Source organism: Arvicanthis niloticus, chromosome 14, assembly GCF_011762505.2.
Source record: "Arvicanthis niloticus isolate mArvNil1 chromosome 14, mArvNil1.pat.X, whole genome shotgun sequence".
Taxonomy (NCBI): domain Eukaryota; kingdom Metazoa; phylum Chordata; class Mammalia; order Rodentia; family Muridae; genus Arvicanthis; species Arvicanthis niloticus.
The window spans coordinates 70,812,117-70,829,086 of record NC_047671.1 but is presented as its reverse complement, the minus strand read 5'-3'; the positions used below and the strand labels follow the sequence as shown (position 1 = coordinate 70,829,086).

The window sequence follows — 16,970 nt, the reverse complement described above, 5'->3', positions numbered from 1 at the left end:
TCAAATCAGATATTTACAACACCCAGAAAAAATGACTGGGCAAGGTCTGATAAACAGTCATACAGGAGTAACCAGTTGAGAGTCCTAGACAGAACAGAGTAGCTTATTCTCCTTGAATAAGCTTCCAGCTACTCATTCCACTGAAGGATAACATTAGATAACCAATTTTAACCTCCACTAGAAATATTTTACCTTCCAGCTGTTTTCAATGGTGCAGTGTTTTTAATGCCTTAGTGCTTTTTTCTTCCTGACATAAATGGAGGAGGTCAGCCTGCCCCAGCAAAGAGTCTTGAGCACATTGCTGATAAACATGCTTGAGTCTGAGATTAGGGGTCCCATTTTGCCTTCAGAGTTTGTACTTTCCGGCAAGTACAGACAGCACATGGCAATTTACTAATATAATCTATATTGAACACATAGTAAATGATGTCCAGGAAAAATTATTTTTGTGCAAAAACATATAATAAATTGATGAAAAACCTTAGTGGTGAGCACACCATGAGCTAAGGTTAAAAGCTATGTGGCCTGGAGTTAGGTTTATTGGTCATGCCTATCTCCAAGAAGGATCAAAGATGTTGATAATACTGTTGTGATTCATGCTACAAATTTCTTAGCAGAACTAATATAAGTGAGAAGTACAGATATAGGAAAAGCATGGATATTGAAAGCAACTTAACATTTGCTAGTAGAATATAGATCGGTAATTTTAGAGTTACCTAGTAAACTTGCTAAATGTTTGGATTCTAGGCTTATCCAGAATGGCATACCTATAGACAAGAAATGACTGTAATCTGTTTTTAAAATGTTCTAAAGTATTTCTGATATTCACCATGTTTTATAAGTACTTACTGCTCTCAAATGTAGTCTGAAGAAAAGAATTTCAGTGCCTATTCATTCAGGGTGTTACACAGTATTGGTGAAGAGAAAGTAAGAGACTCAAAGGGCATTTAGTTAGGGAGGCTTTATGAGAAAGGAGGATGGCAGTGATGGTCTCATTTTTTTTTTTACTCATTTTTAAATTTTATATTGCTTAGATTTAAAGTTATTTAACATGATAGGCTTTTTATTTTATTCTTAAAATAATATTATGCTTAGTTTTTAATACAGTTTTAGCTTCTTATGTCTTTCATTCAAGAACACTTGATATACCTATTCAGTTTTATTTTTGGTTTTTAGATGGGATGACTAATGAGTAAAAATGGGAAGAATCATACTTACCACAGCTGTATTACTGCAGACTGTTAGGGCAGAGTCTGAAACTTTGGTGCCTACCTCAGATTTCTAGGTATAGTTCATATTACGCAGGTGTGCTTTTTAAGGAATAAATCAGGGCCAATATTGACGTGGCTCATTTGGTAAAGTGCTTGTCATGCAAGCTGTCTTAGGGTCTTTATTGCTGGAAAGTGACACCATGACCAAGGCAACTCTTATAAGGACAACATTTAATTGGGGCTGGCTTATGTAAGATTTTTTTTTTTAGAGTGTGATCTTTGTTTAGGTAATTATCTCTGTCATTTTTATACTTTGTATTTAAATATTTAAATCTGGACATACCACTTGATTTATATCAGTTGGAAGTTAATTTTTAGAGCCATTAAGAACTTTGTACATTTAGTTGATGGAATTATTTTCTTTATTATGACTGTTTCATTAGTAGTTTGAGATACTAATTGGTTCTTTTTCCTCCCTAGTACGGACACACCTGTAAATGTTGAACTGTTAGTGGGCTGCATGATGATAAAGCCATTGTTCTTCTTTTTACGTTAGGCTTGTGTCTGGCACCTTTCTTTTATTTGGCTCATTTCTCTATGTTCATGTGGGGACTTTTTCCTCCCTTACCTTTAATATGATGCTTTTTAAAGGTGGACGTCAGGGGTTTTCATTCCTTAAGTGTTTGATGATTATAATTTGTTCTCTACAGAAATGATCATCATAGGGGATGTATAATTTAAATCTGTTTGACATAGAGTTTGTGATGTGCCATTTGCCCATCTTTTTATGGGATACTTGTTAATATAAAATATCAAACTTTTGTGTATTAGTATGTAAACCATGAACAACTAGACAGTTATTACATATGGTGAGAAGGATGATCGGGGTAATTTTAATATTTTCTCACTTCTCTTAAGTACACATCTTCATGTTAGTACTATAGCCAAATAGTAATCCTATGAGATTAACTTGACTGCTCTAAAGCAAGGATCCTAAACCCCTTTCATGTTTGTTTTTGTATGTATGTATATATGTTCATGTATAGAATTTTAAAATATTTTGCTGATAGGTCCTTTGTATCTCATTTCTTGAGGGTATGTTTTAATGTATTCATTTGGTAAGAGGAAGCATGTAAAAAATCAGAATCATAAAAACAAAATTAATTTAAAAAATAGATTTCAGAATAGTTAGACAGATAGTTTCTCAAGGGACTTTATGTGATAGAACTTTTTGTGACCTAGTGTTTTTGCTGCTACTAAGTGGAATAGTGGAATGCACATGGAAATCTGAGGCTCTTTTAACAGTCTTGGATGAAAGCAGAGTCGGTTTTCATTTCCTTGCCTTTCATTGTAGAGGATTTGTGGATGGCTTGGTAAGTCCAGATCCCTCGTGGTGTGTCTCACTTACTGCAGAGGAAAAGATAAGCTCTTCACCACACAGCAGGTTCTGATTTCTCCTTCAGGAAATGTACTCTTGTACTTAGTGATGTCAGTTTAATTTTAAAAGCTTAAGGAGAAAGATGGACATTTCCTAAATTCACTTCATTGGGTAAACTCAATAAAACAATGTTGTTATTTATAAGAACAATCTGTTTTCCTTTGTGTTTTGTTTTGTTTTGTTTTGTTTTCTATGCAGCAGACTGACCTTGAACTGGCTCTGTAGCCAATGATGACCTTTTACTCCTGATTCTCCTGCCTCTGCTTCCCCAGTACTGGAATTACAGGGGGCACTACCATACTTGGTTAAGACCTTATGTTTCTTTGCACTCTGAAACTATATATACATGAGTGCCCGTGTGCACACAACACACACACACACACACACACACACACACACACACACACACGCTACCCTACCCTACCCTACCCTACCCAAACTATAACTTTTTCTCCCTTTAGAGGTGAAGATGACATCAATGATGTGACTTGCATGGCAGAGGTCAACCTTGATGAAGAAAATGCCTGTATCTTAGCAACACATTCTGACTTTGTTGGCACACTCATTCAGTCGTGTAAAGAAGAACCATTCCTTGTCATTGGAGCTCTACAGAAGAGAATTTTAGACATTGGTAAGTATAGAATCATGATTATTGACCCAATAGGAATGTTTGTTGAGGGGAAATATTTAAAGAGATGGCCTGGGACTCTAAAGCTTACATAAGGTTCTAGAAATAGTCTACGATTCCTTGAATATTACAGACTAAAACATTTTATTTAAAAAAATCATTACAACAACCTTTTGTTTCTGGGTAGAAAATATAAGTTAATTTATTCATTTTTATGATAGTAATAGAGATTTATATTTTACACGAATATTTAATGCATACTTATTTTTAAAATCTTGCTCCTTGTTGGTCCTTAGATATGTGTATATACAAATAAAAGTTTATGTTAGATACTGTATTCACAAATTATAGGAATATCTAATGAGAATCAATTTTTTTTTTCTTGTAACAATCCCAAAATTTAATTTTACTTTTATTGTAGGAGAAAGCTGATCTAGAATACTAAGATTTTTCTCTAGGTGCAGGGTAGTTTTTAGGTGGCTGCAGTGAATGAAAGAAAATGGATGATGATATACTCATTATTTGGAACTAAATTTCAATTTGTGAAAGACTATAAGACCATGAGGCTGCAGTATTGTTACATTAATGTAACAATAGATGAGATTGGAGATTTTGTATGAATTGTACCGTATTTGTTCTACTTCATTATTAACAATGAGTATTTTATGTAGGACATGTTGAATACTTTAAAGCCTTATTATCTGTTTTTAGTGAACAGTTAATAGTAGTTTCTCCCAGTTAGTTTTTGTCAGTGTGACACAGCTAGAGTTACATGGGAAAAGGAGCCTCTGTTGAGAAGAATCATCATATTGCTTGTAGTGCCATGTTATCCAGAGCATTGGTTCAGTCCTTTTCCCCTTCCATTTCTAGTTTGATTAAAATCTTTATTAAATGATTGTTTTCAGTTTTAAAGTATTAAATATTATGTTTAATGATGTGTATATGTGTCCTATGTGTGGGTTTATGCATTACTGTGCGGTGCCTGTAGTGGCCAGATGTCCTCCTCGAGCTGGAGTTACAGATGATTGTGAGCTTTACAATGTGGGTGTTTGAAATTCAGGCTGCATCCTCTGCCTGTGTTCCTAACTCTGAGCCATATATTGATCTTTGTATGATCATTTTCTTACGATTTGAAGACAAGTTAAGATAATAACAACATTTTTCCACATATGTCTGGGTGATAGGGCCACTTTGTGCTATAGCTGCTGAGCCCTCTTGGTCCAGACCAAAAGCAAACATGAACATCATATGAACAGATGAGCAGAACTGTTTCTTATTGGGCCCTGACGTCTCTAACAAAATACCATAGCTGTGAAGGCTTACGTAACTCATAATTTTTGACACTGATTTGGAGTAGGGAAGTCAGATCTGGGTGCTCTTCAAGATTTTCCATCAAAGCCTTCTTGGTGATCCTTGATGATATACTCATTATTTGGAACTAAATTTCAATTTGTGAAAGACTATAAGACCTCATATTAAATGTAACAATAGACAAGATTGGAACTCTCTTTATGTTGTACCCTTATGTGATCTACTTTTGCCTTATTCTTTATGAGTAAATCAGAAGGTCTCCATTCCAGTTACCCTAATTGAATCATGGACAGAGTTTCTGCATGCATTTTAGGGAGGCGTAAACTTCCATGTGATTGGATTACTATAAAATCAGAGATGAGTTTTAACCTATTGTCTGTAGTTTGGGAACCTCTGTTTTAGGAGACATTGGGCATGAGCACTGGAGAGCTAGCTAAGAGGTAGTGTGGGCTACCGAGAGATAGGGAGAGATGCTCTCTGCCCCTTGTCCCTTGCCACTTTTGGCAAGTAGGAGGGAAAGCAGGCCCTGCACCTGAGATGGTTTTATGTTTTGTTTTTTATTTTCCCTCCCAGGGATGGGGTTGTTGTAAGGGCAGAGCACAAATAAGAAGGGACAGGGAGAGGAGTTAGATTAGGGTACATGATGTGAAACTCACAAAGAATCAATAAAACATTTTTTAAAACAATAGAAATTTATATTTTCTGAAAGAATTTTTGAGAATGTTTTTCTGTGTGAAGGTTAGATTAAATGTCAGTATTCTTCATTTTTTCTTCTAATTTCCTAAATTAAATTGCACACATAAAGTCAGCAGTAAGCAGGCAAGCACTAACTAGCTCTCCTTAATTATGTTGGCTTGTTTAAAATGTATTAAAAGTGGGAATTAATCTATAGTTTTAACTTGTGCTCTCAGATTTGTTTCTAACTTAGTAAAGGTATTTTTGAACATTGGCTATCATATATACCCTCAGGAATTATTTATTAACACTTGTTCATTACCAATACTTAAGTATTATAGGTTTTAAAAAAGAATACCAGTTATTATTTTTTTAAAGTAGAAATTCTATTTTATTTATTGTTGCAGCTACATATTTTATTTTATTTTTATTAGATATTGTATTTCCACCCTCTCACTCCCACCTTCTCACCCACGAATTCCCCCACACTGGGGCATCCAGCCTTCACTGGACCAAGGACTTCCTCTCCCAAGTATGCCTTACAAGGCCATCCTCACCTACATATACAGCTGGAGCCATGGGTCCCTCCCTATGTGCTCCCAGGCTGGTAGTTTAGATCCTGGGAGCTCTGGTTGGTTGGTATTGCTGCTCTCCCCATGGGACTGCAACCCTTTCAGCTCCTTCAGTCTTCTCTCTAACTCCTCCATTGGGAACCCCATGATCAGTTCAGTGGTTAGCTGTGAGCATCTGCCTCTGTATATTTCAGGCTCTGGCAGACTTCTAAGGAGACAGCTATATCAGGCTCCTGTCAACATGCCCTGACATCCACATCAGTGCCTACTTTGATGACTGCACATGGGATGGATACTCAAATGGAACAGTCTCCAGATGACCCCTCCTTCAGCTTTTATCTCACACTTTGTCTCCATATTTGCTTCCATGGGTATTTTGCTACTCCTTTTAAGAAAGACCAAAGCACCCACACTTTGGTCTTCCTTGTTCATGAGCTTCATGTGGTCTGTGAATGGTCTGAAATATCTTGGGTATTTCGAGCTTTTAGGCTAATATCCAATTATCAGTGAGTGCATACCATGTGTGTTCTTTTGTGATTTGATTACCGCACTCAGGATGATATTTTCTAGTTCCATCCATTTTCCTAAGAATTTCTCGAATTCATTGTTTTTAATAGCTGAGTAATATTCCATTGTGTAAATGTACCACATTTTCTGTATCCATTCCTCTGTTGAAGGACATCTGGGTTCTTTACAGCTTCTGGCTATTATAAATAAGGCTGCTATGAACATAGTGGAGCATGTGTCCTTGTTATATGTTAGAGCATCTTCTAGGTATATGCCCAGGAGTGGTATAGGTGGCTTTTCAGTTATGCTATGTCCAATTTTCTGAGGAACCCCCAGACTGATTTCCAGAGTGGTTGTACCAGCTTGCAATCCCACCAACAATGGAGGAGTGTTCCTCTTTCTCCACATCCTTGCCAGCATCTGCTACCACCTGAGTTTTTGATCATGGCCATTCTGGCTGGTGTGAGGTGGAATCTCAGGGTTGTTTTGATTTGTATTTCCCTGATGACGAAGGATATTGAACATTTCTTTAGGTGCTTCTCGGCCATTCGAGTTTCCTCAGTTGAGAATTCTTTGTTTAGCTCTGTACCCCATTTTTAAATAGGGTTATTTGGTTGTCTGGAGTGTAATTTCTTGAGTTCTTTGTATATATTGGATATTAGCCCTCTATCTGATGTAGGATTGGTTAAGATCTTTTCCCAATCTGTTGGTTGCTATTTTGTCCTATTGACAGTGTCCTTTGCCTTACAGAAGCTTTGCAATTTTATGAGGTCCCATTTGTCAATTCTTGATCTTAGAGCATAAACCATTGGTGTTCTGTTCAGGAACTTTCCCCCTGTGCCCATGTGTTCGAGGCTTTTCCCCATTTTCTCTTCTATTAGTTTCAGTGTATCTGGTTTTATGTGAAGGTCCTTTATCCACTTGGAGTTGTGCTTTGTACAAGGAGATAAGAATGGATTGATTTGCATTGTTCTACATGCTGACCTCCAGTTGAACCAGCACCATTTGTTGAAAATGTCCTTTTTCCACTGGATGGTTTTAGCTTCTTTGTCAAAGATCAAATGACTATAGGTGTGTGGGTTCATTTCTGGGCCTTCAATTATATTCCATTGATCTTCCTGTCTGTCTCTGTACTAATACTGTGCAGTTTTTATCACTATTACTCTGTAGTACAGCTTGAGGTCAGGGATGGTGATTCCCCCAGAAGTTCTTTTATTGTTGAGAATAGTTCTTGATATCCTGGGTTTTTTGTTATTCCAAATGAATTTGCAAATTGTTCTTTCTATCGCTGTGAAGAATTGAGTTGGAATTTTAATGGGGATTACATTAATCTGTAAATTGCTTTTGGCAAGATGGCCATTTTTACTATATTAATCCTGCCAATCCATGAGCATGGGATATCTTTTCGTCTTCTGAGATTTTCTTTGATTTCTTTCTTCAGAGACTTGAAATTCTTGTCATATAGATCTTTCACTTGGTTAGATTCACACTAAGGTATTTTATATTATTTGTGACTATTGTTAAGGGTGTCATTTCTCTAATTTCTTTCTCAGCCTGTTTATTCTTCAAGTAGAGGTAGGCTACTGATTTGAGTTGATTTTATATCCAGCCACTTTGCTGGGGTTGTTTATCAGGTTTAGGAGTTCTCTGAAGAATACCAGTTATTATTATTTTTTAATATCTTTTTCTGAGAATCAAACCCAGTATAGATTTTAAATAAATCATTTTCATTTTTATTTAGTTTTTAAAATATAGTTAGCATTTAAAAAAATCTTTTTCACAATACTAATTCTAAATGCTCATTTTTTAAAAAGTAAATCATAAAGTAACTTGACTACCCTATGTCTTGTTGTAATTTATATTTATTTTTTAAATTTGTATATGTATGTGTCTATATTTGCATGTGAGTTCTGATTCACATGGAGGCCAAAACCATTGATCCCCTGGAGCTAGTGTTACATGTTATGAGCCACCGACGCTGGTGCTAGGAATCAAATTGAGGTCCTCTGGAAAAGCAGTGAGTGGCTCCTACTGAGTCATCTCTCCAACCCAGCTGAGGATATAATTTAATCATTGATTGTTTTGAAATTTTACTGTTCCTTATATAGAAGGCCCAAGCAATTGTTTATGCTGAACATTTTAATGAAGTTGTGTCTTTGTAGTGGGTTTTTCTTTTCCCTCTATTTCAGTCTGAAATTGGAAATGAGCTCAGTTTTTCACAAAGTTATGAATTACACTTTGAAGATTTAGTTGAAAAAGAGTTGGATAAGTTTACATTTTCTTTCTATTTAGTTTACTCTTGACTATATTTTTAAAATTTAAATTTACTATGTGGTAATATCAAAGTGTATTTGAGTTGTAATTAAACTATATTTTTGCTGTAGTTCAGCCTTTGAGAATATGTATTATATAAATTAGCATGCAAAAATAAAAAACACTTTAAATTACTATAAAGATATACGTGTGTGTGTGTGTGTGTGTGTGTGTGTGTGTGTGTGTGTGTGTTTTAAAACAACCACAGAGGCCTTGAGAAGTGGCTTAGTGGATAAAACACTTCTGCAAATATGAGGACTGGATCCTTAGTACTTTACACATATGTGAATACACATACATGCATGTACAACACAGACCTAGGCAAACACAGGGACATTTACACAGTCTTTAAAAATACATCTCCCTTAGATTACTCTCTGCCTATGTTTAGATTTGCATATCTTCTGAGGCAGCCAGGTATATTGCCCCTAAGAAGCAGTTTAAACACTGATGATTGTTTGTAAGAGAGCTACTGCTCTTGCGTTTGCCATTTAATTTTTTCCCTAAAACTTTCTTCCTCATTACCACCAGGATAAAACAATTTGTTCATAAAAAAGGAGTAAGTAAAATTGATAATGAAATGATGAGGTTTTGAGCATATTTCAGCTTGTAATTTAACAGGTTAATTTATGAAAACATTAGTAGTGCAAAAATATAATTGGCAATGGGCAAGAAGTATATAGGCATGTTTTATAGACAAGGAATTAACAGAGTTATAATTTCAGTTCACTGAAATAAATGTCATGAATTATTAACAGTGTCAAACGGGGTAAAATGTGACTTTCCATTTTTTTTAATTAATAAAATTAACAGAATATAGCACTAATTTCTGCAGTTACCATTTTCCTCCCTCAACACTAAACTTGATTTGTGTTCTTATTAACTTTGTCCTATAAATGACCTTGCAAGGAGAATGATTCTAGAGGCTAAGGGAAACAATGTCTATATTTTCTGAGGCTCCAGGCTAGGTTTTATTAATGTAATGTCTAAGATCTTTGAAGTTGTGACTTTACCAGGAAAATCATAATCTCCAAACCTTTATTCATGATGGGTATGACTTCCAGAGGGAACTGAATACCTGCTGTGCTAATTATTTCAATTATAAGCCACTACTAAAACATGTAATGGATTTTCTCTGCCTCTACAGGTAAAAAGCATGACATTACGGAACTTAACTCTGATGCTGTGAACTTGATCTCCCATGCAACCCAGGAGAGATTACGAGGCCTTCTAGAGAAACTAACTACAATTGCTCAGCACCGGATGACTGTTTACAAGGTAAAGAAAATCACTAAAGAAGTACAGACTGTCATCTGAGCAGTATTAAAGGTAGTTTCATGGACAAGGGTCCATATCTGGATGTATTTTTAGAAAGGTTGAGACATATATTTCATGTTAGTAGGAAGCAGTTTCCTTAATTGTTTACTTAGATGTGCTTACATAGAAAATCAAATTAAAATAGGTTTACAGTAGTGTCCAAAATAAGTTTGTTGTTGTAAATTGGAATATGCACCTGTTTTGCCTGAGGCTCCTCCTCAAGGCTTGATTAGGAAGAAAACTGTGTTAGGATGGAATATTGGTTATTGTGTTCTCTTTGGTGGTCTGGACTCTGCTAGTGATCATATACATTTTAGTTAGTGCTGATCCTGGTGTGGTATCAGGCATTACTGTTCTTAGTTAGCTGCTGTTAGGAAAATCTAAATGCCGGAAGAGCCTGCCTAGTGGTGTAACAAGTAACTTACCAAGGTGAAAGCATTTGAAGTGTATTTAAATTGTAGTTTTTATTGCTTCTTGGTCTTTAGGGTAAGATCAGTTATGAACTGAAATTTCAGAGGTGGGCAGATATCCTGAATGATTATGGATTTTAAGAAAACATAGTGGAATGAAAAGGAGTACTGCTTTTCCTTATTAAAAAGTACTAAGGGCTAGACTTCCAATATATTGGTAAATTAGTAACTTCATAAGGTTTTAAGTTTGCAAAAAGGGTTCATTCACTACCAAATCTTCATAGCCACACAGATGAAAGGAAATCCAGAATATCTGCTGCTGCCTCCCTAGGAAACTTGCGGGAGAAATCATCGTTCTTATTTACTTCTGTCTCACTTAGTACTTCAGAAGACCTATAGCTGTTAAGGTTCTTACTTGAAAATTCTTTGTGACAATTTGTTAGACTGACTTAAAAATACAGAATAAACACCAGAAAAAACTTTGGGAAACAAAGTATCAGTATTTCATTTTATGTGAGTCTAGAAATCTGCCCATTTTTGTGGGTCATTCATTATATCTGTCAGTTCAATTGGTGCTAGTAAACTGTACTTTGTGTTTTGATTCTTTTGTGTCTTTCCTTTTCTCTTTGTTACTCTAGCTAATGGTTCCCCAATTTTCTTAGTCATTACAAAGAACCAGAACATTTTGGTTTTATTGACTTTGCTTGTGTGTTCTGAATATTATTTATCTCTGTTCTGGTCTTTATTGTTTCCTTTGTTCTACTAGTTTTAGGTTTACTTTGCTTCTTTTTTAACAATTATGTAGGAGGTGAAATAAAGGTGTTTGTTTGAGACTGTTCTCTTCTAGGTAGACAGTTACCACTATGGATCTCTGCACTGTATTTTATACATTTGGGGTATTGTCTTTTATTTGTCTGTTGTCTGTTTTTTGTTTTGTTTTCCCTTTGACTCACTAGTTGAGTATGTGTTGTTAAGTTTCCACATTTTTGTGAAATTTTCAAGGTTTTTTTTTTTTCAGTGCTATCCTTTTTTTCTCTTCAATTTTCACTTCTTTGTGATAAGAGAAAACAATATGATTGAAATTATTTGAATTCATTAAGGCTTCTTTTGAAACCTAATATGTGGTATTTTCTAGAGAATGTTTCACATGCTTGAATAGAATATGTATATTTTTTTATCTTTGGTGTAATATTGATATATGATTATTTTCTAAGCTGGTTTTCAGTGTTGCCATCTGCTTTTTGTTGACGGTCTATATTCAGTCTGATACTGAAACACTGAGTTTAGTTCAGTAATAGAAGATGTATACATGAGGCTCTGGGTTTAATCTTTGATACCAAACAAAAAGTTGTAACCAGGTTTGCTTTCTATTTGAGGCCTTTGTTGTTGGGTTTATATAACTTTTAGCATATTTCTGTTACTAAAACAAATGTCTAAGCTAATTAGCTTAAAATAAAGAAAGGTTTCTTTTGGCTCACAGATTGAGAGACTGTAGTCCATGGAGGTTAGACTCATTGCCGTTGGTCCCATGGCAAAGATTTATGGCAGTAGCCTTTCTGGTGAAGCAAAGCTGTTAAGCTCAAGATAGCCAGGATTTAAAAGAGAAAACGAGGGGAGGCTAGCGTCCTAATATTTTCTAGGGTCTGTTCTAGTTCCTTCCATTAACACATTGGCTTGTGACCAAGCAGACAACACGTGGGCCATTGAATAATGCAATCTTCTTAACCCTTTTATCACTACACATCATCCCATTCTTCCTCCTTGTCTGTGGTTAATCACTTAACTTCCTATGTGACCCAAGTACGTCTTGGACTCCTGGATGTAAAAGATCTCTTGCGGCAAGTCTCTAGAGTACATAGAGTTACATAATCTGTCCTTTGTTATTGATCCTAAAATGTCCTTCTTATATTAGTATGACAACATAAAACATTCCAGCTTTTTCTTTTATTGAAAGTAGGTTCTTTTCTCACATAGTATATCTTGATTACATTTTCCCTCCCTTCACTCCTCCCAGTTCGTCCCCTCCTTCCCTCCCATATGAATCCATTCCCCTTCTATCATTAGAAAAAAAAAGGCTTCTAAGAGATGATAATAAAATATAAAAAGATAAAACATAAACCATTAAATCAGAGCTGGTCAAGACAAACAAACAGAAGAAAAAGAGCCCAAGAGAAGGTACAAGAATAGGAGATCCGTACATTTGCACACTCAGGAATCCCCCAAACCACTAAACTGGAAGTCGTAACATATGCACAAAGGACCTGGCACAGACTTGTGAAAGTCCTATATATACTGCTTCAGTCTCTGTGAATTCATTTGTGCTTTGGTCATGATTTTTAGAGGGCCTGGTTTTCTTGGTGTCCTCCATCCATTCCCTCTGGCTCTTAAACTCTTCCTGTGGGAGAGTTTGGCTGTGGGTCTCTATGTGCTCTCATCTGCTTCAGGAAGAAGCTTCTCTGATGATAGCTGAACAAGGCACTAATCTTTGAGTATAGCAAAATATCATTAGGAATTATTTTATTATTGATGCCGCCTCCTCTTCTTCCTCTTCCTCTTCTTCCTCTTCTTCCTCTTCTTCCTCTTCCTCTTCTTCCTCTTCTTCCTCTTCTTCCTCTTCCACCTCTTCCTCTTCTTCCTCTTCCTCTTCTTCCTCTTCCTCTTCCTCCTCTTCATCCATCAGTAGTATTTTGTTTTTACCCTAGGTCTTTGGGCAGTACAGTGTCTGGCTCTTGGTCACCCACTCAGTGTCAGGTATGTGTTTCATCTTGTGCAGTGGGCCTTAAGTCAAATCATGAAACATTCTAAACATAAACATTTGTACAGTCTTTAAAAGAGCCCATCACTCAAAAGTCTATTTTTCTTTAAAAGTCTCTCAACTGTAGGATCTTATAAAACTTAAAAAAAAAAAAAACAAAACAAAAAAAACACCTTACATGCTTTCTTATTTTAAGAGGAAAGGACCAGATCAGAGTTACAGTCAAAACAGAGCCTAAGTCCACACGTATACACAGCTCTGTGTCTGACATCTGAACATCTGATACGCATGGTCTTCTGGGCCCCAAAGCATTTCATTTCTCCAGCTCTACCCTTCACAGTACACACAGTTTGTCTTAGTCTCAGGCCGGTTCTGCTCCACAGCTGCTGCTTTCCTTTGTTGTCTTTGCATGCTTCTGACATCACCCAAAGGCTGAGGTCTCTGTGAGGAGCACATTCACCAATGGCCTCATGGGATCTTTTGAGGGACTCTGACCTTACCACTTGGTATCAATAGTCTCCATGACCCCTTAAATTCTAGAGTCTCCACTGCAACTGAGACTATATCTTACTAGTGACTACTTGTGGCCTCTCTTCGGGGAGTCCAGCTCTTTTTATACAGTTCTTATAACTCCAAGACCCATGACTTCATGACTGACTCTTACACATTACCAAGTTTGGCTGTCAACATGAGATACATCTTTGGCCTGCTCTAAACCACAGCTTCTATGTGCTGACCCCAAGGAAATACTTCCAAACGATTTCATTTCAGTGTGCCATTAAAAACTCTGTTGTATAGCTTTCAGATAGAATCTTTCTATTATATCAATAGCATGTGTTACTAATATTTGGTAGCCCTAAGAAAATGGGTAGTGTTTACCCCACCTGGAAGATCTTAATCACTTAGCTTAAGGATTCTTCTTAACTCTCTGTTGTATAAGTGACTCTCAACTTTTCAAATGGAGTGACCCACACACACACCTTTCAAATGGCATGATTCCTAACCATAAAATTATTTCATTGCTACTCCATAACTGTAATTTTACTACTGTTATGAATCAATGCAAATATTAGATATGTTGAATATCTGATATGCGGCCCCCGTGAAATGTTGTTCGACCCCTCTACCCCCAAGGGGTTGTAACCCATAGGTTGAGAACCACTGTATTATACAGTTACTATTACTATTGATTTATCCTGCACATTTTCCTACATTTATTCTTTACCATAGCTAGAAATACTGTCTGAATATTATAAAGACAAATATTATCCTTCTTTAAGCAGAAATGATAACTACTTAATTTCAAATTCAAGTTTACTTCAAAATTACAACTATTTTATAGACTTTAATTGTAATTGTATATATTAAAACAATTTGGCCTGCTCCATCTCTCAGCATTTATTTTTATCCATACAACTAAGGTAATCCTACTCCACAGATTATTAAAAAAATGAGCCACCATTATTAAAAGTAAAATTTCCACCTTTTTTCTACTCTAGACATTAGTTACTTTTGAATTTTTTTCCTTTGGTTAGGTATAATATTCTAATTAATCATAGACCATAAACTGAAATTTAAATAAAAAAATAGATAGTAACCTGTAGTTTAGTGCTTTTGATCCTGCTTGGTGGGTTTTTGTTTTGTTGTTTATCTATTTATTTGTTTTGTGGGGGGTTGTTTTGTATTGTTTTGTTTTTTTAAAACAAGGTTTCTCTGTGTAAACCTAGCTGTCCTGAACTTGCTCTGTAGACCAGGCTGGCCTCAAAGTCAAGAGATTTGCCTACCTCTGCCTCCTGAGTGCCACCACTGCCCAGTTCTACTCGGTATTTTTCCACTGAAGCTGCGATCTGTGCTGTGTTCATAGAGAAGTTTCACTCTCTAGCTGAAGTATTATGATGGCTCTTTTAGATGGGGTTCACCTGATGGTGCTAATACCACTTGAGTCTGGGCATCTAGTGACTTTCATACTTTTGGTACATGAAGACTTCAGTTAGATACAGGAAAGGGTATAATAATATTGGGGATGCCTGTTGCTTAACAAAGATGCTAGGGCTTTAGTAGGTTAGGGAAGGCATTCATTTGCAGTAGCTGGAAGATAAAGGAGAAATTATGCCAAGGGCAGTTGTATCCAAATTAGCAAAGAGAACAGCATGAGAATGGGATACAGTTAAAATTTAGAATGCTTGTGCATCTTTTTAATTTAGTGTTTGTTGTCCCTTTTGAATTAAATTTCTTTCCATAAACTGTCTCCAGAGTTTCTGAACACAGAAATGGTAAAGATGAAGTATTTAAGAAACCACTGTTTTTATGCTTAACCTCTATGCGTGGCCTATAATGTATTCCACATTTTATCTTGTATTTAACTTTAAAGACCATCTGGGAATTCTTGTATTAAGCTTGAAGTAAAATAAGTAGCACTAATACATCCTTCTTCTTTAAACCATGTAATACTCTTTTGATCTAGTTAAATACCAACAATAAAAATTTAATTTAAAAAGAATCTTGGGCATATGAAATCTCTTAGTCTAAGTTAATTGAAGCAGCTGTAAGCTTGAGGATAAAGCAGAGATGGGCATGGAATAGTACCATGCTGGATTTCAAGCCTGGTGCTTACTGTTGAGCTTAGTGTTGAGTTGTTTTGGCTGTAAGAGTCTCCCCCAGGTGTTGACTGCTGAGACAGTAGAGGGGTACGTGTTGATTGGAAAAGACCTTTCAGCTGTGTCCCAAACAAACCACATATACAAATATTTGTATTGTAGAGGGAGCTTCATGGCCATGGGTGGAAAAAACTAGAAAATGGTTATATTTAAAAGTACTGTTTTTGTACTCTAACATACAAGGATAATGAGACCGTTTGAATTTTGTCATTTTATAGAATACTTAAATAAGAAATTAGAATTTTGCGGTACAGCTCTCATTTATAAATTATATGTTTTCCCACTACTTGGGAGTCCTAAGGCAAGATGATCTCAAGTTCCAGGGAAGTCTGTATAGTGAGAATCTGCTTATAGATAGATAAATGATAAATAAATAAATTGCATTAAAATTATTTTAAGTAAAGTTCCTGTCTAAATTAGACTAAATTAAGGGAATCTCCGAACCAGTTCTTTACGATTTCAATGGTCCCCGTTTTATGTTTTATTTGGATAGAAGAAGTGTTTTAGTTTGTTAAGAGCAAGCCAGTCTAACTAGTTTTTTTTTTCCTCTGTCATTTTGTGAGGTGGTTGTTTCTTGCTTTTCATATAAGATTTAATTACTTATATTTATGCCTACTAAGATAGGAAATAATGTGGCTAAGGGAGATTGAATTATAGGTAATGGTATATTCTACTGTATTCTTTTTCCTATTATTAGGATCTGTTTGACTGAATTACTTTCCCTGTCTCTGAAGAGGCTTGCTAAGGAAATCTTTCTGAAATATAAATGTGAAATATAATATAAATGTGAAATATAAATGTGAAATATAAATCTCTCAAATTTTAAGGTCAATTACAGTTTCTGGCTTTTATTTTGTTTGCTTGTTTAACAGTATAAAAATACTCTCTTATGAAAAATCTAGTTTACTGTGTGTGTTGGAGTTACTCTCTTTGGTGTTATAATGCCTAACGCAAAACCAGAATCATAAGACTTTTTCTCTTCCAGGGTAGTGAAAATTATACCTTGTCTACTGACACCAGATCACAGCTCAAATTTCTTGAAAAACTCGATCAATTGGAGAAACAGAGGAAGGATTTAGAAGAAAGAGAGATGTTACTAAAGGCAGCCAAGGTAAAGCACTATGTGATTTTCTAGGGATGTGGTCTGACAATGTGATCATAGTTGGCTTTATTATT

The 16,970-nt window shown here is 35.7% G+C and overlaps 1 protein-coding gene across 1 annotated transcript in view; it reads left to right on the top strand.

The window, feature by feature from the left end:
• Taf4b (TATA-box binding protein associated factor 4b) overlaps positions 1-16,970 on the top strand; it is a 100,818-nt gene that overhangs the window by 41,467 nt on the left and 42,381 nt on the right. The window contains exons 10-12 of the mRNA XM_034517652.2: positions 3,111-3,280; positions 9,803-9,933; positions 16,780-16,905. Of these exons, the coding sequence (XP_034373543.1) occupies positions 3,111-3,280; positions 9,803-9,933; positions 16,780-16,905 (427 nt within the window). The remainder of the gene's footprint in view (positions 1-3,110; positions 3,281-9,802; positions 9,934-16,779; positions 16,906-16,970) is intronic.